The following is a 15,738-nucleotide window of genomic DNA, read 5'->3' as shown; positions in this document are numbered from 1 at the left end:
TGGTAATAGCATAAAGAAAAGACACCAATGGAAAAAAGATTTAAGAAGAAAAATCATACCATATCATGCCTTTTTTCCGTTATGATAATCTTTTAAAAATACATTCGATTTGCAGTGTGTCTGCCACTTCTACTTTCTCTTAGATCAACCTCGAAGTGTCCTTTGTCCAAAATAACTTTTCTCCCCCTTAACTTCTTATTTGTCACAACAGATTATTTTCCCACAAGAAATGTTTTTATTTCAATAAAATAAAAATCTTAAAACTGTAAAAAAAAGAGTTGAATTTTGAGATGGGACAGTCTGACGGGAGAGGTTGGCAAAAAAAAGTGCTTGAGTTAATATGGAGCAGGTTGGTCCAGGAAAAGGAAAGGAAAAGGATGGTTAAAGTTTACATTGAAGCTGTGGGAGATAGAGAAAATGACAAAAAATTAAAATAAAGGAGAGGTCAGAATTTTGACAGACGAGAATGGAACAGAAAAGAGGTAATCCAAATTGGAAGACTTGAAGAATAGGGCAAAAGAGGTTGAGTATACCTCATAAAAATTAATGACCAATTAAGATTAATTATCCTTTAAAATTTTCCATTTTTATATTAAAAATCTGATGAACGCGAAAAAAAAAAATGATGATAGATTGATATGTCCACACTCATTTATTTAAAAAAAAAAAGTTTTAGTTGATATTTTTAAAAATTAAAAACTGTCATACAATATCCAAAATAAGCATCGTATCTATCTATACAAAGGTGTCATGTATTTTTCTGTGAACCATGTACGTGTGTGTTCTCAAACTCTTGCCTACACTATCTAAAGAATTTCCTATAACCATGTCTGCAAATAAACTCTCGATTTCTTTGCTTTTATGCCTTATTGGGGCAGCTTCTGGTGGTTCTGCTAATAAATTACGCCCAGACTTTTATAATTTACAATGTCCCCTGGCACTTCAAATCATTAAGGAAGAAGTAACCACTGCTTTGAGGAAGGAACCTACCATGGGTTTAGCCTTCTTCAGTCTTCATTTCACTGATTGCTTTGTTCAAGCAAGTCTTCATTTTCCTCAACTTTAACGCCTTATTTACGAACACTGCATACAAATATGCATTTTCTGCATACAATATACTTCTAAGCTGTATAATTTACTCAAAAGTTAAATAACAGAAGAAAAGAAAAAGATTGATTAGTTTCTTGGCTGACATGTTGTGTAGGGATGCGATGCATCTATTCTGTTAAAAGACACACAGAATTTCACGGGCGAACAAAGTGCTGTTCCCGATGCTGGTTCTACAAATGGCACGGATATCATAGAGAAGATAAAGGGTAGACTGGAAGAACTGTGCCCTGGTGTTGTTTCTTGCGCTGACATTGTAGCTGTTGCCGCAAGAGATTCTGTTGTTGCTGTAAGTATTCAATTCATTCAAAGGAAGAAAAAAACTAGTCAGATTATTATTAGTTGAATTAGAAGGTTCTTCCATATTGACAACATGCTCTATTTTCATATTTACTGAGTATTAAATAAACAAAACTCTTGTTTTAAGATTTTTTATTAAAGATAACATACTTCTATCTGTCACAAAATTATGAGTAACAGATAGATAAGTATACAGATGAGGGTTACTTCTTTCAGTAACATACTTTCTGCAAATATTCTTAACCGTTTTTAGTCTAACAGTCAAATATTTTGATGATAAAACACATAGTATGTACACATAATTTTGGATAAAATTGTATATATAGTTATATAATCTGATAGAATAGTTTAAACATTCAAGACTTGATCTATATATACTTGATGTGCATGATTGTTGATGGATGAGACACGATAATTCCCAGCAAGGTGGACCAAGTTGGAACGTTCGATTGGGTAGAAGAGACTCAACAACTGCTAATATAAGTGCCGTTTCAACAGATTTACCTTCTCCCTTTATGAATCTTTCTGAACTTCTTGCTACATTCGGCAAAAAGAATTTCACAGCCAAAGAAATGGTTGCTTTTACAGGTTAATTAATGCATTCGAAACGTTATTTTCTCAATACTCTTAGGGCTATGCATCTGATTATATATATACAAACGGAACTTCTTGTTCAGGTGTTCACACCGTAGGCTTTGTCAGATGCTTATTCTTCAGAACAAGGATTTATAACGAAAGCAATATTGATCCCTCGTTTGCAAGATCATTGCAAGAAAAGTGTCCCTTCGTAGGTGGTGATGATAACTTAGCTCCTTTAGATCGTTCTACTCCAACCCTATTTGACAATGCTTATTACAAGAATTTATTGGTGAAAAAGGGTCTCTTACACTCTGATCAAGAGCTCTATAATGGTGGTTCCACGGATTCAATAGTTGAATTTTATGCATCCAACGCTTTACGCTTCAGAAGAGATTTTCCTAACACAGCGATCAAGATGGGAAACTTTGGTCCTCTTACTGGCACTCATGGCCAAATCAGAAAACAGTGCAGTAAAGTTAACTGAGTTTATCAGAATATGTTTTTTCCATGGCAGTTCATTATTAATAAAAATATATTATTTTAATGTAACTTTTCTTTTACCTATATTACTTGAAGTAAAAATTATTTGTACAAATATTGTTTTATCTAATTTAGGTTTATGAAAATCAGACTAAAATGATATTTTTATTTGTAAATAAATGTGAATGAAAATCCTTTTCTAACTATGTAGATCTAATTTAGTCAAAAACGTCTAATGGTCAACTACTTATTAAAGTCTAGTAATGGTTAATTGCTTCTAATATTTAAAATATTTAAAGTCATTTTACTATTCTAATTGATCATCAGCATAATGTTGTTTATATCAGGCTATGTTAACGTTGATTTTGAATGTGTGGTAAATAATGGCATAAATATTATCATTCACAAAGCCTCAAATCAAAGTTACATATAAACAAGAATGAAATCCAAACTCAATATATATATATATATATATATATATATATATATATATATATATATATATATATATATATATATATATATATATATATATTTCGGTATAAATTTTGTGGACCAAGAGATTGACTCAACGAACGCGGCTTTATTGTTTTTTGATATTTGGATTGACTGGATCGCTCGCTTTTCCTAGATCTTGACTGCTCGCTCTACCTCAACCTTGACCATCCGACGGACTTCGATCTCTGACTAAGGGGGGAGGTATCTACAATGACACTCTGACACCCAAGTTAGACATGTGATAGAAGAACCTCAATTCTCAATTAACTGTTTCTGGGTAACATTGAAGGATAGATTAAACGAGAATAGAGCATGAGTGAAATGCACTAGCTTGTGACCTTGACTCTCTATTTATAATTTGTCTTATGGACCTTAAACTAACATGATTCTAATAAAATATAAACAGAATAAATATAAAAACAATCTTACCTGCAAATCCGGTCTACTTACATATATATATATATATATATATATATATATATATATATATATAAAATTAGATATCCTTCATATCTTTAGGCAGATATTCTTAAGTTATTTTATCCTTGCTGGACTATTAACTCAATTATGCAGACGTTGGCCCAATTACGGCGAACGCTGGCTCAATTGTGGCCAAACTTCTTTTAGCTTGTCTTGTCAGGCGTTGACTTTAGCCATACAGATCAATATTAGTCTATAATTGCTCGGCTATGATATCATACCGTACATCATCCCCCCAAGTCTGAGTTAACTGTTTGGTTTGTTTGGTTAGGTTAACTGTAGGACTTTGAAGCAGTTTTCACTGTGAGGGCTCCTCGCTGTGCACCATTTTGTGATGTCGCTTCATTTCCATGTAATCATTTAGTTTTCCCCGCCTTTAGGGTAGTTGCAGAGTCTTGAGAGCAGAACCGTCAGATTTATTTGATCCTTCGGTGTAGATTGTCTAGCGGTTATGTCAGTTTTCCCCTCATTAATTCGAATGGATTGTTGAAAAAACCTTGATTTGCTTAACCTTCATTTTTGCGCCTTCTTTCGTCTTCCACAAGCTTTTGAACTTCTTCCTCTCCAGCACTTTCTTCCTCTCGAACATTTTCTTCCACACTTTTACTCAGGTAATTATGGATCCTTCCACACATTCAGATTGTTCTCCATCATTTGTCGAAGAAAGGGGGTGTGGTGACCATGCTGATACATTGGGGGGTTCCCAAACTAGGGTTCAATGCAACATTTCCACCGTGTTTAGTGGTGAGAACGCCTTCATTTACGGTGGTGTTGCCGTTGATGATCCCGAAAACCTTTCCTTCTCTTCCTCTAGTGATTATGAATGGGCCTCGCGAGACGTAAGTGAGTTTCCTAGTGCTTTTGATGGTAAACCTGCTTTGTTGGATTGGGCAAACGATAGTTGCATTCTTAGAACCCTAGGTTATGGTTCTTCTGTAAAATTAATTGCTTGTGGGGAAAACGAAAAAGTCTTTCATGGTAGAGAGAACTTCAAAAATGATTTCTTCTATATTTATTCTTGTCTGTTTTACAATATGCATCTTAGGCTTCCTTTCAGCGTTTTTCAAATGGAGGTTCTGAGAATTCTTAATGTCGCCCCTACTCAGCTTCATCCAAATAGCTGGGGGTATATACAAGTGTTCGCCGTTATATGTCAAGAATTGGCCATTAGGCCGACGGCTGCCCTGTTCCTCCACTTTTTTAGGACCCGTTCAATGGCTAAAAGGGCCTGGCTTTCCCTAAGTACCGAGCTTAGGAATGCGATTTTAGGGTTATACACCCATCCTTTAAAGGCTTCAAAAATCAGTTTTTTAGAGTGTCTATCACCGAGTCGGGTTAGTCTTTCTTCTTTAACAAAGATGGAAGTTCCAAGTTTCCTTTGTAATGGACTTAGAACCCTAGGAGACTTACTTCTTAGTCGAAAGAAGAGATGACTGACGTCGAGTTGGAAGCTTTAAGTGTTATAGCTGCGTTGCCTCACCCCTTTTCTTCAAGTAAGATCATCAACTGTCTTGGGCACGAGATGTGAGCTCAAGGGTGTTTTGGTATGTTCTTTTACTGATCGTTTTGACTTTTACTTTATCGCCATTGACCTTTGCTTTTGTTCATGATTTACAAAAATCATGGGGAAGAAGCCAGTACACGACTGGTTCAACATTGCTAATGCTAAGAAAAATCAACAGGGTTCCTCGAGCGGAGTTGCGGTCCCCAACCCGACAGTTGTCAGGATTCCCATTCATGTTGAGGACGAGCGGCCACCCTCTCCCGAGCAGCCTCTCTCAAGAAAAAGAAAGGTCACCCAGCCTGTGGGGGACCTGAAGGTTTCTAAGAAGGGGAAGGGCGTTGAGGAGCTAATTGACCCTCAAGCTGATCGCTTTATTCCGGGCGGTATGTAGGATCCTTCTTTCATCCGCGGGCATAAAATCAACTTTAACTTTGATGTGGCCGAGCAGAAAGTCATTGATTCTAGTAGTATATAATATGTTAGAACATTTTTTTTAACATCCCATGTTAATAATATAAAATCATTAAAATAAAAGTTACAAAGAAGATAAAATACAATAAACTTGAGATTTCAAGAGAAGAAAAATCTATATCTGAAAAGAAAAAAAGGCTAATTATATTGTGACTTCACCACCAACTCGTACATTAAGACAACTAAGAAGCCCTCCCTAAGCTCACACCTATTAAGGTGATTATCGTAAAAACAAAAATACACAGAAAAAAAAAACAAAATCAAGGGTAAGCTAATTGTAAAAAAATTATTCATATTATGGTAAATGCAACATACAATTTCAAACACACAATTAGTAGAACATTTTTCCTCATTCACACGTGACTCGGACTTGGGCAAACCCTTTAAAATATAGTATAAATGTCAAGCCATGGAGGGTTCTGCACTTGTGTGGTGGAACAACTAACTCACTCAAAGCTCCCACACAAGGTTAGTCCTTAAAATTCCCCTTACCACCATGAAGAAAGGCTCCCAAGCTAGCACCTCCTGCTGCTCTCACAACATGACTCATCTCTTTCTAATTGACCATGAATGATCACTAGAGTGTCAGGATAACCCCATATCATCTTCTTACAGATTATACTATTTATACACATGAATCCCCTAATAAGATATTCCTCCTTGGAATTCTCTTTTTCCAACCTTGAAAACCATTTGAAATCATTTCATATTTACATAGTACACCAATACATGAGACTACAGATCATACATTAAAGAAATAGGAACACCCATCCAAGTTATTAAAAATCACACAATAACACAATTTCTTCATGGCATCTTGGTACTCGCATTTAGGTAAGGAAAACAGTTATGAAACCCTCATCAACAGTTCCGGAAGGATCCAAAACCCCCAAAACGACTTAAGGAACATCAAAAATTGATAATCGGAACCCCAAATTTGAGATCCTTAAAACTGAAAAAAAAATTGTTAAGTTGCGCCGAACGCCCCAAAAAGGGGTGCCCGGGCGCCAGACCCCTGGAACAGGGGCGCTGAGGCGAGTTCTTCTTACAAAAATGATGCCTAGGGGCCCCGTGGAGGACGCCTAGCGCTGCACTAGGTCCTAAAATTCACCTATTTGAGTTTGGTGACCCTCTATAAAAGTTTAAATGATTCCTAAACACTCTTAGGCACTGAGAAACATCTAAAAACATACCTTTTATTTGAATTGACCACTTTAAACCCAAATAGACCTATGAAAACCCAAATTCAATCCTATAAGCTACTCAAACTCAAATCTACCTATTATACCACCTATGTTATTGATTTTGCCGTACAACCAATTTTATATTAACTCAATAGTGAACTCTAAACCAACTCCCACTCCACAAAACTACCCGTTTTTAAAGTCACTACCCAACACCCTTTTAATTGTCTTAAATTCACTTCAACCAAGCTTCACCAACACTTTTCTGCATAATAAACCATATTTTACTGGTTTGATCCTTATCACAAGTCCAAATGGACTTTAAAACAACCCTTAAACATCCTTTTTTTCCAACTTAATAGTTACTCACATATCCACCTACCAAAACCCCAAATTTTCACTCTAAAAAGTAGGATTTGAACTCATATTTTCTTCCTCCCTTAACCTTCTAGACTTTAACCATCTAATGATGATAATCAATCATAAACCACTCCAAAATAATTAACAAACTGCAGATTCCACAATATACTCATTATTTCAAAAATTGACATACCCATTTCATCATTTGAAGCTACAAAACTGGACTAGTTCCCATACTTTTTCCACCATTATTACTAATACCCTTTTATCTCAACAACACATTAAGTTCATCATATAATAACTCATAACAGCAACCACACTTTATAACTATTCAAACACATCATAGTGTACAAGGATTCAACACTTTTCCAAATTTAAAATAATAAATCACAATATAATCACATACACAAAATTCACAGATTTCAAATATCTTACAATAGCTTTAAAAAGAAAATTAGCTTCCCTTACCTTTGTTAGAATTATTATGACTCTCTATTATAGAAAGTGATTGGTAGATATTGAAGACAACTCGGTAGTGATCAAAGACCGAGAATAGATGGAGTAAAATGGGCCGAAACTTACTTGCTCTATTGTAGAAATTGATCGGTAGATATTGAAGACAACTCCATAATGATCTCCTAGGAACTTCCTGACAGTCAAATAAATGATCGAGGAGTAAGAAAACTTAGAGAGAAGGTAAAAAGAGTTTATAGAACGAGTTTTAGAGGGATGAACTATGTTTTAAGTAATGAAATGAGTGTATGAAATTCTATTTATATTATCGACTCATTTTAGTATAAAATAATTGGTCTCATTATTTCAAAACACCTATCTACTCTAATGCTCTATTTTCTAGGTTCTTACATTCTCCCCAACAACAAAAATTTTCGTCCTCGAATATTAATTCGTCATATAAAAGTAATAACCTACTTTCCTCTCATTCTCTTTCACAACCACTTATTTGACAAAGATACTACTCCCCAACAACTTTATTGACATGAAAATCTTTGCCTATGTGCTAAAATGCTCAAATGTTCAATAATGTAAATTGATCTAGCCACTACTCTCAACATAAATTCTCAACCTCCAAACTTCAACTCTTACAGATCTTTTTGACACATAACCAACCATATTGTGTTTGCCACACTGACAACCCTTTATCTACCTTCCACTACCTCTGGTAAAATTCTTTTAAAACTTCTGCTAACCTTGATTTTATATCAACCATTAACCGATATTCTTTTACATTCTCTTGTTTCTTTGAAGAAACATCATACCACTGACTTGATCACCACAACTTCTAGTTTGCTACCAACCATTAACATTCTTGATCTTCTTTAAACAGAACCGTTCTAATGACAACTTCACCTTCCTTTACTGTTTTTCACCCTTGAATAACATAATTTCCAAATATGTTATTCCATTGCCAAACTAGAACTCTTATCCATTGCAATGACAAACCCAACTTGACCACTTCATCTTCACTTCTTCGACTAGTCAACTTGAATTGTCTGCATTTCTTGACCCACTAGCCTGTACCCATGCTTAGGTCCTACTTCTTTTCGACTTGAAATCACTAGTTTGATTAATATTTAGCCACATATTTATACCTCTTAATTAGGATTGTCTAACTACTCATTTCTCAACCATTTTGAGAAACCCATTAGTTATAGTTTATCCACTATACTAATGAAATCTCCTTAGAACTTCACCTCAGACTCCAATCTTCATACTCTTCGACCAACTCTTAGGCCATACTTACCAAACCAAAAACTTACATTTATTCTTTGTTCTCACCATTTGTTAACCCTTTCTTTCCTCAAGATCGACATTACCACTTGAAACCATAGTTTAATTCATCTTCTTTGTCTCATGACCTACTTGCCCTGTTCCACGTCCTATATTACTTTACCACTTCAAAGTTGACCCTACAGCTTGAAACCGTAGACTCACTTTATCATTTCTATCTCATACTTTTTTTCCCCATTAATAAACTCAATTCTGGCTTTTGAATATCCCTGAACATTCTCAATCCATCCTCAGATAACAACATGCCCACTAACATACGTTGAGCTACTATGATTCTCATACTTCCTTTCTCATCGGTTTATTGAAAAGAACACCCTCTTCATATCAATCGTATCCGAAAAATTTAACCTCTGAAGAACCTTCTTCAAACCTCTATGATTTGGAAAAACTCGGAGAACCATTCTCTTCCTTGATAACCTTGTCATTTTGTTTCCTCAAATTTGTTTCTGTTCTTAGAAAACACACATGCCCTAACCCATTCCTAACTGCTAAGACTTATACTAAACAATTCCATCCTGCCCTCTCCTTCTCTTCCAATATCCATCAATCTTGTAGTCTTCTCCTTGATATATACACTGAGTCCAAATCACTATTTCTTTAACCAAACCTCTACCTGTGTTTTGTACTCCACTACTCTAATGCCAAAAATCTTAGAATCTATTGCAAAACCTCCATAGATATCATTCCATAACGAAATCTAGTCTCCTTTTCATCATTTGTCCTTGTTAAACTCTTCAAATTCTCACACCACTTGCCATCAATTTCTAACTTGGTCCATGCCTAGAGTATAACCAATGACTTTTCCTCTTGAAACATGAAACTTCTCCTGAAGACCATAACCACTCTGGTGATCACACTCCAACTTACAAGAGAACAACATCCTCCTTTCTTCACTTGCGTTTGTCAAACATCCTTGATTCGAATAACACTGATCCACATCCTTTGCTTAACCCACATTTGATGCACCACCATCATTTTCCTTCTCTCAAAACAAGAAACACCTATGGAAGACCAAGATGTACTAGAACCAGGTTAAGAAACAATCAAGCCTCTCAAAATGCTATGCTCCAACTTGCTAAGTCATTTCATAACAACTTCGAATCTGAGCCCTTTGATCACCTCGACACGTGTTACTCAATTTACAAATCTTAATACAGCCTCCACTACCACAACCTTACTACATAACTTAAGACCTTTTTCTAGAATAAGCCTCTTCAACTCAAAATCCTCTGGAACACAAACCCTGCCTTTGAACCTCAAAACCTCATAATACATTTATCCTTCAACACAAACTCTTTGGCCTGATCTGAACCCACAAACCCACCGTCTTCTGTAACCCAACATCCAACCACTACTTCTCTCTTGATCAACTCAACCAGTCACTCAAAACCACTCTAAAATCACACTTGATGAAAACTGACTTCAACTCAATATGCAACCTCGTATTTATAAACATCTCAGCCAACCCAAAATCCTTTATTATTAGCTATACCTTTTTCATCAGCTTACCTTGTCGACATCCTTTTCTCTATTTCCAAGACCTTCCTTCTTCTTCCTCATACACAGTGCCCTTAATTCTCTAGCCTTATGTTTTATTATTATGCTGACTTTTTGATGTGATTCTTCCTTCGGTCCTTGAAGTCTTCCACCTCCGTCCAAGGTCAAACCTTACTTCTATGCGAACCACTTATCTTAAAATATCTTTCTAAACTAGACTCTAAATCATCCACTTGTTAAGAAAACTTAACCATTTCCTTCCTAAGACCCTTGCAATGCTTCATTCTTCTCTAAATACTTCATGTTCTATCAACTTGGAAACTTTTTCTTCTACTAAACTCACCCTCAATCCGCTTTATGCTTATGCAATTGTTTCTCCAACTCTTCTTCTTCTTCTTCTATTTCCTTTTTAGATATTGATTCCCTTGGTCCACTTTGGAATTTCTACTCCTTTTTCCACTTAAGCTTCAAACCTTCCACCACTTTTCTTCTTCAGATCTCAAACATCGCTAATATGACAAACCATGTTGCCTTCTCAACCAATTTTTATTCCATTGCTCACCAACACCTTCTTACTTTCTGACCTTAGATGTTATCGACACACAAATCCAACTGATTCCTTAAACCTTGCTACACCAATGCTTATCAAACTCCACTTGGAAAAACTTTTGATTTTTACTCCCCTAATTTGGTTCTTGAGACAAAAGTGACTTTTCTACCTCCTCACATCGTAAACCATCCCTCGACACTCAAAAACTCTGGTCTTCTAACTCCTTATCCTCTAGGCAAGAATTTATCTCAAAGGCTTTAACTAATTCTACTAGTGGTATACAAACTTGTTACCCGATCCAACAAGACTAAGTTATCGTGAATCCACATTCTTCTATCACTATAGAGCATAAAACATTAACGCAAAAGCAAGAACAAGATAGGAAACACTATTGAAAAACAAACTTAACTTACAACCCTTTATTTTCCCAACACCTTCAGGATTAGGAAATGAAAATCGTCTCTTATATAGTCATGAGTGTGCACCCTCATTACTATTATCATGAAGTTTTTTGTTCTCAAAACTTCCATTTAGATACGCAACTCTTCTATCTAAACTTGGAGAACATAGTAAATCATACCATTTAGACTTATCTCTTTACAGGAAGGACACAACAAACCCACAACTCACAGGTCATCCTAAGGATGAACTGCTCTGATACCATTAATGTAACATCCCATTTTAGTAATATAAAATCACTAAAATAAGAGCTACAAAGAAGGTAACTTACAACAAACTTAAGATATCAAGAGAAGAAAAATCTACACCTGAAAAGCAAAAGAGGCTAACTATATTGCTACTTCACCACCAACTCCTACGCTGAGACAACTGGAAAGAAGCCCTCCCTAAGCTCACACTCATTAAGGTGATCATCACAAAAGAGAAAACACACAAACAAACAAAAACAAAAAGAAAGGGTAAGCTAATTGTAAAACAACTATTCATATTATGGTAATGCAACATACAATTTCAAACATACAATTAGTAGAACATTTTCCTCCATTCACATGTGACTAGGACTTGGCAAAACCCTTTAAAATATAGTACAAATATCGAGCCATGGAAGGTTCTGCACCTGTGTGGTGGAATAACTGACTCACTCAAAGTTGCCACACAAGGTTTGCCCTTAAAACGCTCTTTGCGACCATGAAGAAAGACCCTAAAATATATACAATTAATAAATTTGGATTTTAAATAAAATGACATAAATTTATTTGAAAATATTATTTAGTTTTCTAATTAAAATTATAATGTTTGTTCTCAATTAATTATTTTTCATTCAATGATTAATAATAATTATTAAAGTTATGTCATTCAAATAAAATTAATTTAATTCAATTTATTATATCAAACAATATTTTAAAACCAAAAGAAATTAATTTATATTAATTTGTTTTCATTAAGATATGATTTATATTAAGTAAAAAATAAAAAAGTAAAATTGTGGAGTACTTAGAAGTCATCTATCCCATAATTTCACTTTTTCATTTTTAATTAATATAAATCCTATTTTCATTAATATAAATGAATTTTTAATTAATTAATTAATTATGTTTTCAAAAATATTGCCATTAATCTAAAATATATATAATTAATAAATTTTGTTTTCAAATATAATGAAATAAATATATTTAAAAATATTATTTATATTTATACTATAATAAATAATTTATTAATTTATATATTAATTTATTTTCATTAAACACTAATGGAAAAACGCTGTTTAACGTCACCCCACAAACGTCGGTTGTTCCGTCAATTGACGTTAAACGATGACCGATGGCAACTTCGTAATTAAGTGGGGGACCTAGACGTCGGGCAAGACTCCAACCGATGAGTGAAGAACTATAGACGTCGGGGTCCTTCAACTGTGACGTCTAAAGGTCTGCTAGATAAGGTGAAGAGTCGAGCTATAAACATCACAATGACAAAACACCGACGTCTAAAGGTCTCAGAGGTGGTGAACAGTCGCGAAATAGACGTCGGTGGAGAGACACAGACGTCTACAGGCTGACAGGTGGTTGAGTGTCATTAATGGTATTAGACATAGATGTCGGTGCCCCGTGATAACCGATGGCTATGTCCTGACAGTTAGGTGAAAGTCTCATGATTGTTTTGCTACCTAGATGTTGGTTGCATGGTAACTGACGGCTATGTCAAACTAGACGTCAGTTTCTCAGATATCGGACGTCTATAATTTGCGCCAATATTAATATTTAACTTATATATACGTCATATTAGTGACAGGACCGACGTCTCTAACCTGACATTCGTCAGTCGCGATATCTAACCGATGTCTGTAGTAACATAAACTTCAGAGCGCGAACCCGCGAGCAGTTATCACACTATTCATCGTCTTCTTCCTCGCGCTTTCTGTTGCAGCGATATCTTCCATTTCAACCGATTAAATTTCGTCTTCGTTGCGTTTTGATGCAGTTTGTGACGTGTTCTTGGGCGACGTTTTTGACCGTTTTTGGCCTATATTTTTGGGCCTGCAGTCCTCCAATTCCCTCCATTGCTGTTTGAATCTGCTAAGAAGGTTAGCTTCAATGTTTAAAACTTTTATTGTATGTGTGTTATTGTCTTCTGTGTATGCATGTTATTGGCTTTTGCGTTTGCATGTTTTTGGCTTTTGCGTTTTCATGTTTTTGGCTTTTACGTATGCATGTGTTATTCGGCTTTTGAATATGTATGTCATAAATTTTAGCTGTGTTATTATAATTGGCATGTTAGATTATAAGTATGAAATTACTGAGCGAAACTTAGTTCCCATTTGAAATTTAACACAAACGATTAATATAGTATGGATCGAAGCTGGATGAATGCACGTCGCATCTCTGAAGAATATGAGAAGGGTGTTTCAGTGTTCTTGCAATATGTTAAAGAAAATGCAAAGTTTGTGAACGGGACATATTTTTGTCCTTGTGTTCGTTGTGCTAATCAAATACGACAAGACTTGGGCAATTTGCATGATCATCTATTCATGTTCGGCATAACGAGATCGTATACCGTTTGGACTTAGCATGGAGAAGTATTGGACCAGCCTATGACGTCACGAGGAACAAATTATGTGGAAGAATGGATGATTGATCATTTAGAGGACATGATACATGATGTTGGTGAAAATAACTTTAGAAGAGCTAATTTGTACGTGATGTTGGAAGAATGGATGACTGATCATTTAGAGGACATGACACGATTCTCTTATCAATGATTCTGAGCAACCGTTGTACCCAGGCTGCACGAACTTTACACGTTTGTCTGCAACTTTGAAGTTGTTTAGTTTAAAAGCAAGGAACGGATGGACCGATAAAAGTTTCACGGAGCTGTTGGAGTTGTTGCAAGAGATGCTTCCAGAAAATAATACTCTTACTATTCGTAACTACGAGGCCAAAAAAGTTTTATGTCCAATGGGTCTTGAATATCAGAAGATACATGTTTGCCCCAATGATTGCGTTTTGTACATCAAAGAGTTTGCTTCACTAAACTATTGTCCAACATGTGGTTTAAGCCGTTTTAAAAAGAAATCTGACAAAAACACTGAAGAAGGTAATGATGGTGCACCTGGTAAGGTCATGTGGTATTTTCCTATAATACCTAGGTTCAAACGTATGTTCTCTATTAAGGAGGATGCAAAGAACCTTAAATGTCACGTTTTAGGAAGAAAGTGCGATAATCTTCTTCGACACCCAGCAGACTCACCACAGTGGAAGAAGATCGATGAAACATTTCCAGAATTTGGTGCAGATTCAAGAAACTTAAGACTTGCACTTGCAACTGATGGTATGAATCCGTACGGGATTTTAAGTAGCAAACACAATTCATGGCCAGTTATGTTGATGATATACAATCTTTCTCCATTGTTGTGCATGAAGAGAAAATATGTCGTGTTGTCAATGATGATATTTGGTCCTAAACAACCTGGCAATGACATTGATGTTTACTTGAAACCTTTAATTGATGATTTAAAATTGTTGTGGGAAGAAGGTCTCGAATTGTTTGATTCAGATGTTGAAAAGAAGTTTCGTTTGCATGCAATGTTGTTTTAGACTATAAATGATTTCCCAGCCTATGGAAACTTGAGCGGTTATAGTGTTAAAGGACATTTTGCATGTCTGATATGTGAAGAAAATACTAGTTACCTTCAATTGAAGCATGGTCAGAAGACAGTTTATACAAGACATCGGAAATTCCTTCCTCGCAATCACCCTTATCGTAGATTGAAAAAAGCATTCAATGGAAGTGCCGAGGATGAGGTTGTGTGCAGACCCCGCAATGGTGAAGAGGTGTATAAGGAAGTCAAAAACATTAACATTGTATTTGGAAAACATCGTAAATGTACCTATGCAAAAAATGTTTGGAAGAAACAATCAATATTGTTTAATCTATACTTGATGTTCGACATTGTATTGATGTGATGCACATTGAAAAAAATGTTTGTGACAGTGTCATCGCAACTTTATTAAACGTGAAAGGGAAGACCAAATATGGGATAAAAGGAAGACAAGATTTGGCTGACATGGGAATTCAAACAGAGTTACATCCACAGACAATAGGTAGACGCACTTATTTGCCCCNAGCCTGTCATACTCTTTCTAAAAAGGAAAAACAAATTTTTTGTAAGTCTTTAAGAAGTGTAAATGTTCCACAAGGTTATTCTTCTAATATTAGTAATCTTGTTTCTGTGCAAGAGCTGAAGTTAGTTGGTTTAAAGTCTCATGATTGTCATATATTGATGCAACAATTGTTACCGGTTGTTATTCGAGGCATATTACCTCCTTCTGTTAGGGGTATTCTGACACGTCTGTGTTTGTTTTTTAATGCCATTTGCAAGAAATTTGTTGACCCTCGATGTTTAGATCAATTGGAAAATGAAGGAATAAGACTACTATGTGAATTGGAAATGTATTTTCCACCTT

The 15,738-nt window shown here is 35.3% G+C and overlaps 1 protein-coding gene across 1 annotated transcript; it reads left to right on the top strand.

Moving 5' to 3' along the window:
- The first annotated feature begins 811 nt into the window (after positions 1 to 811).
- On the top strand, positions 812 to 2,470 carry LOC106754427 (cationic peroxidase 1-like). The gene is made up of 4 exons (XM_014636444.2): positions 812 to 1,039; positions 1,205 to 1,396; positions 1,830 to 1,995; positions 2,085 to 2,470. Exons 1-4 carry the CDS (start codon positions 827 to 829, stop codon positions 2,468 to 2,470), a joined length of 957 nt encoding a protein of 318 aa, XP_014491930.1. The 5' UTR covers positions 812 to 826.
- Positions 2,471 to 15,738: the final 13,268 nt, after the last annotated feature.

The sequence above is a fragment of the Vigna radiata genome, unplaced genomic scaffold (genome assembly GCF_000741045.1).
Source record: "Vigna radiata var. radiata cultivar VC1973A unplaced genomic scaffold, Vradiata_ver6 scaffold_212, whole genome shotgun sequence".
In the NCBI taxonomy this organism is placed as follows: domain Eukaryota; kingdom Viridiplantae; phylum Streptophyta; class Magnoliopsida; order Fabales; family Fabaceae; genus Vigna; species Vigna radiata.
This window is presented reverse-complemented; position numbering and strand designations above follow the sequence as displayed.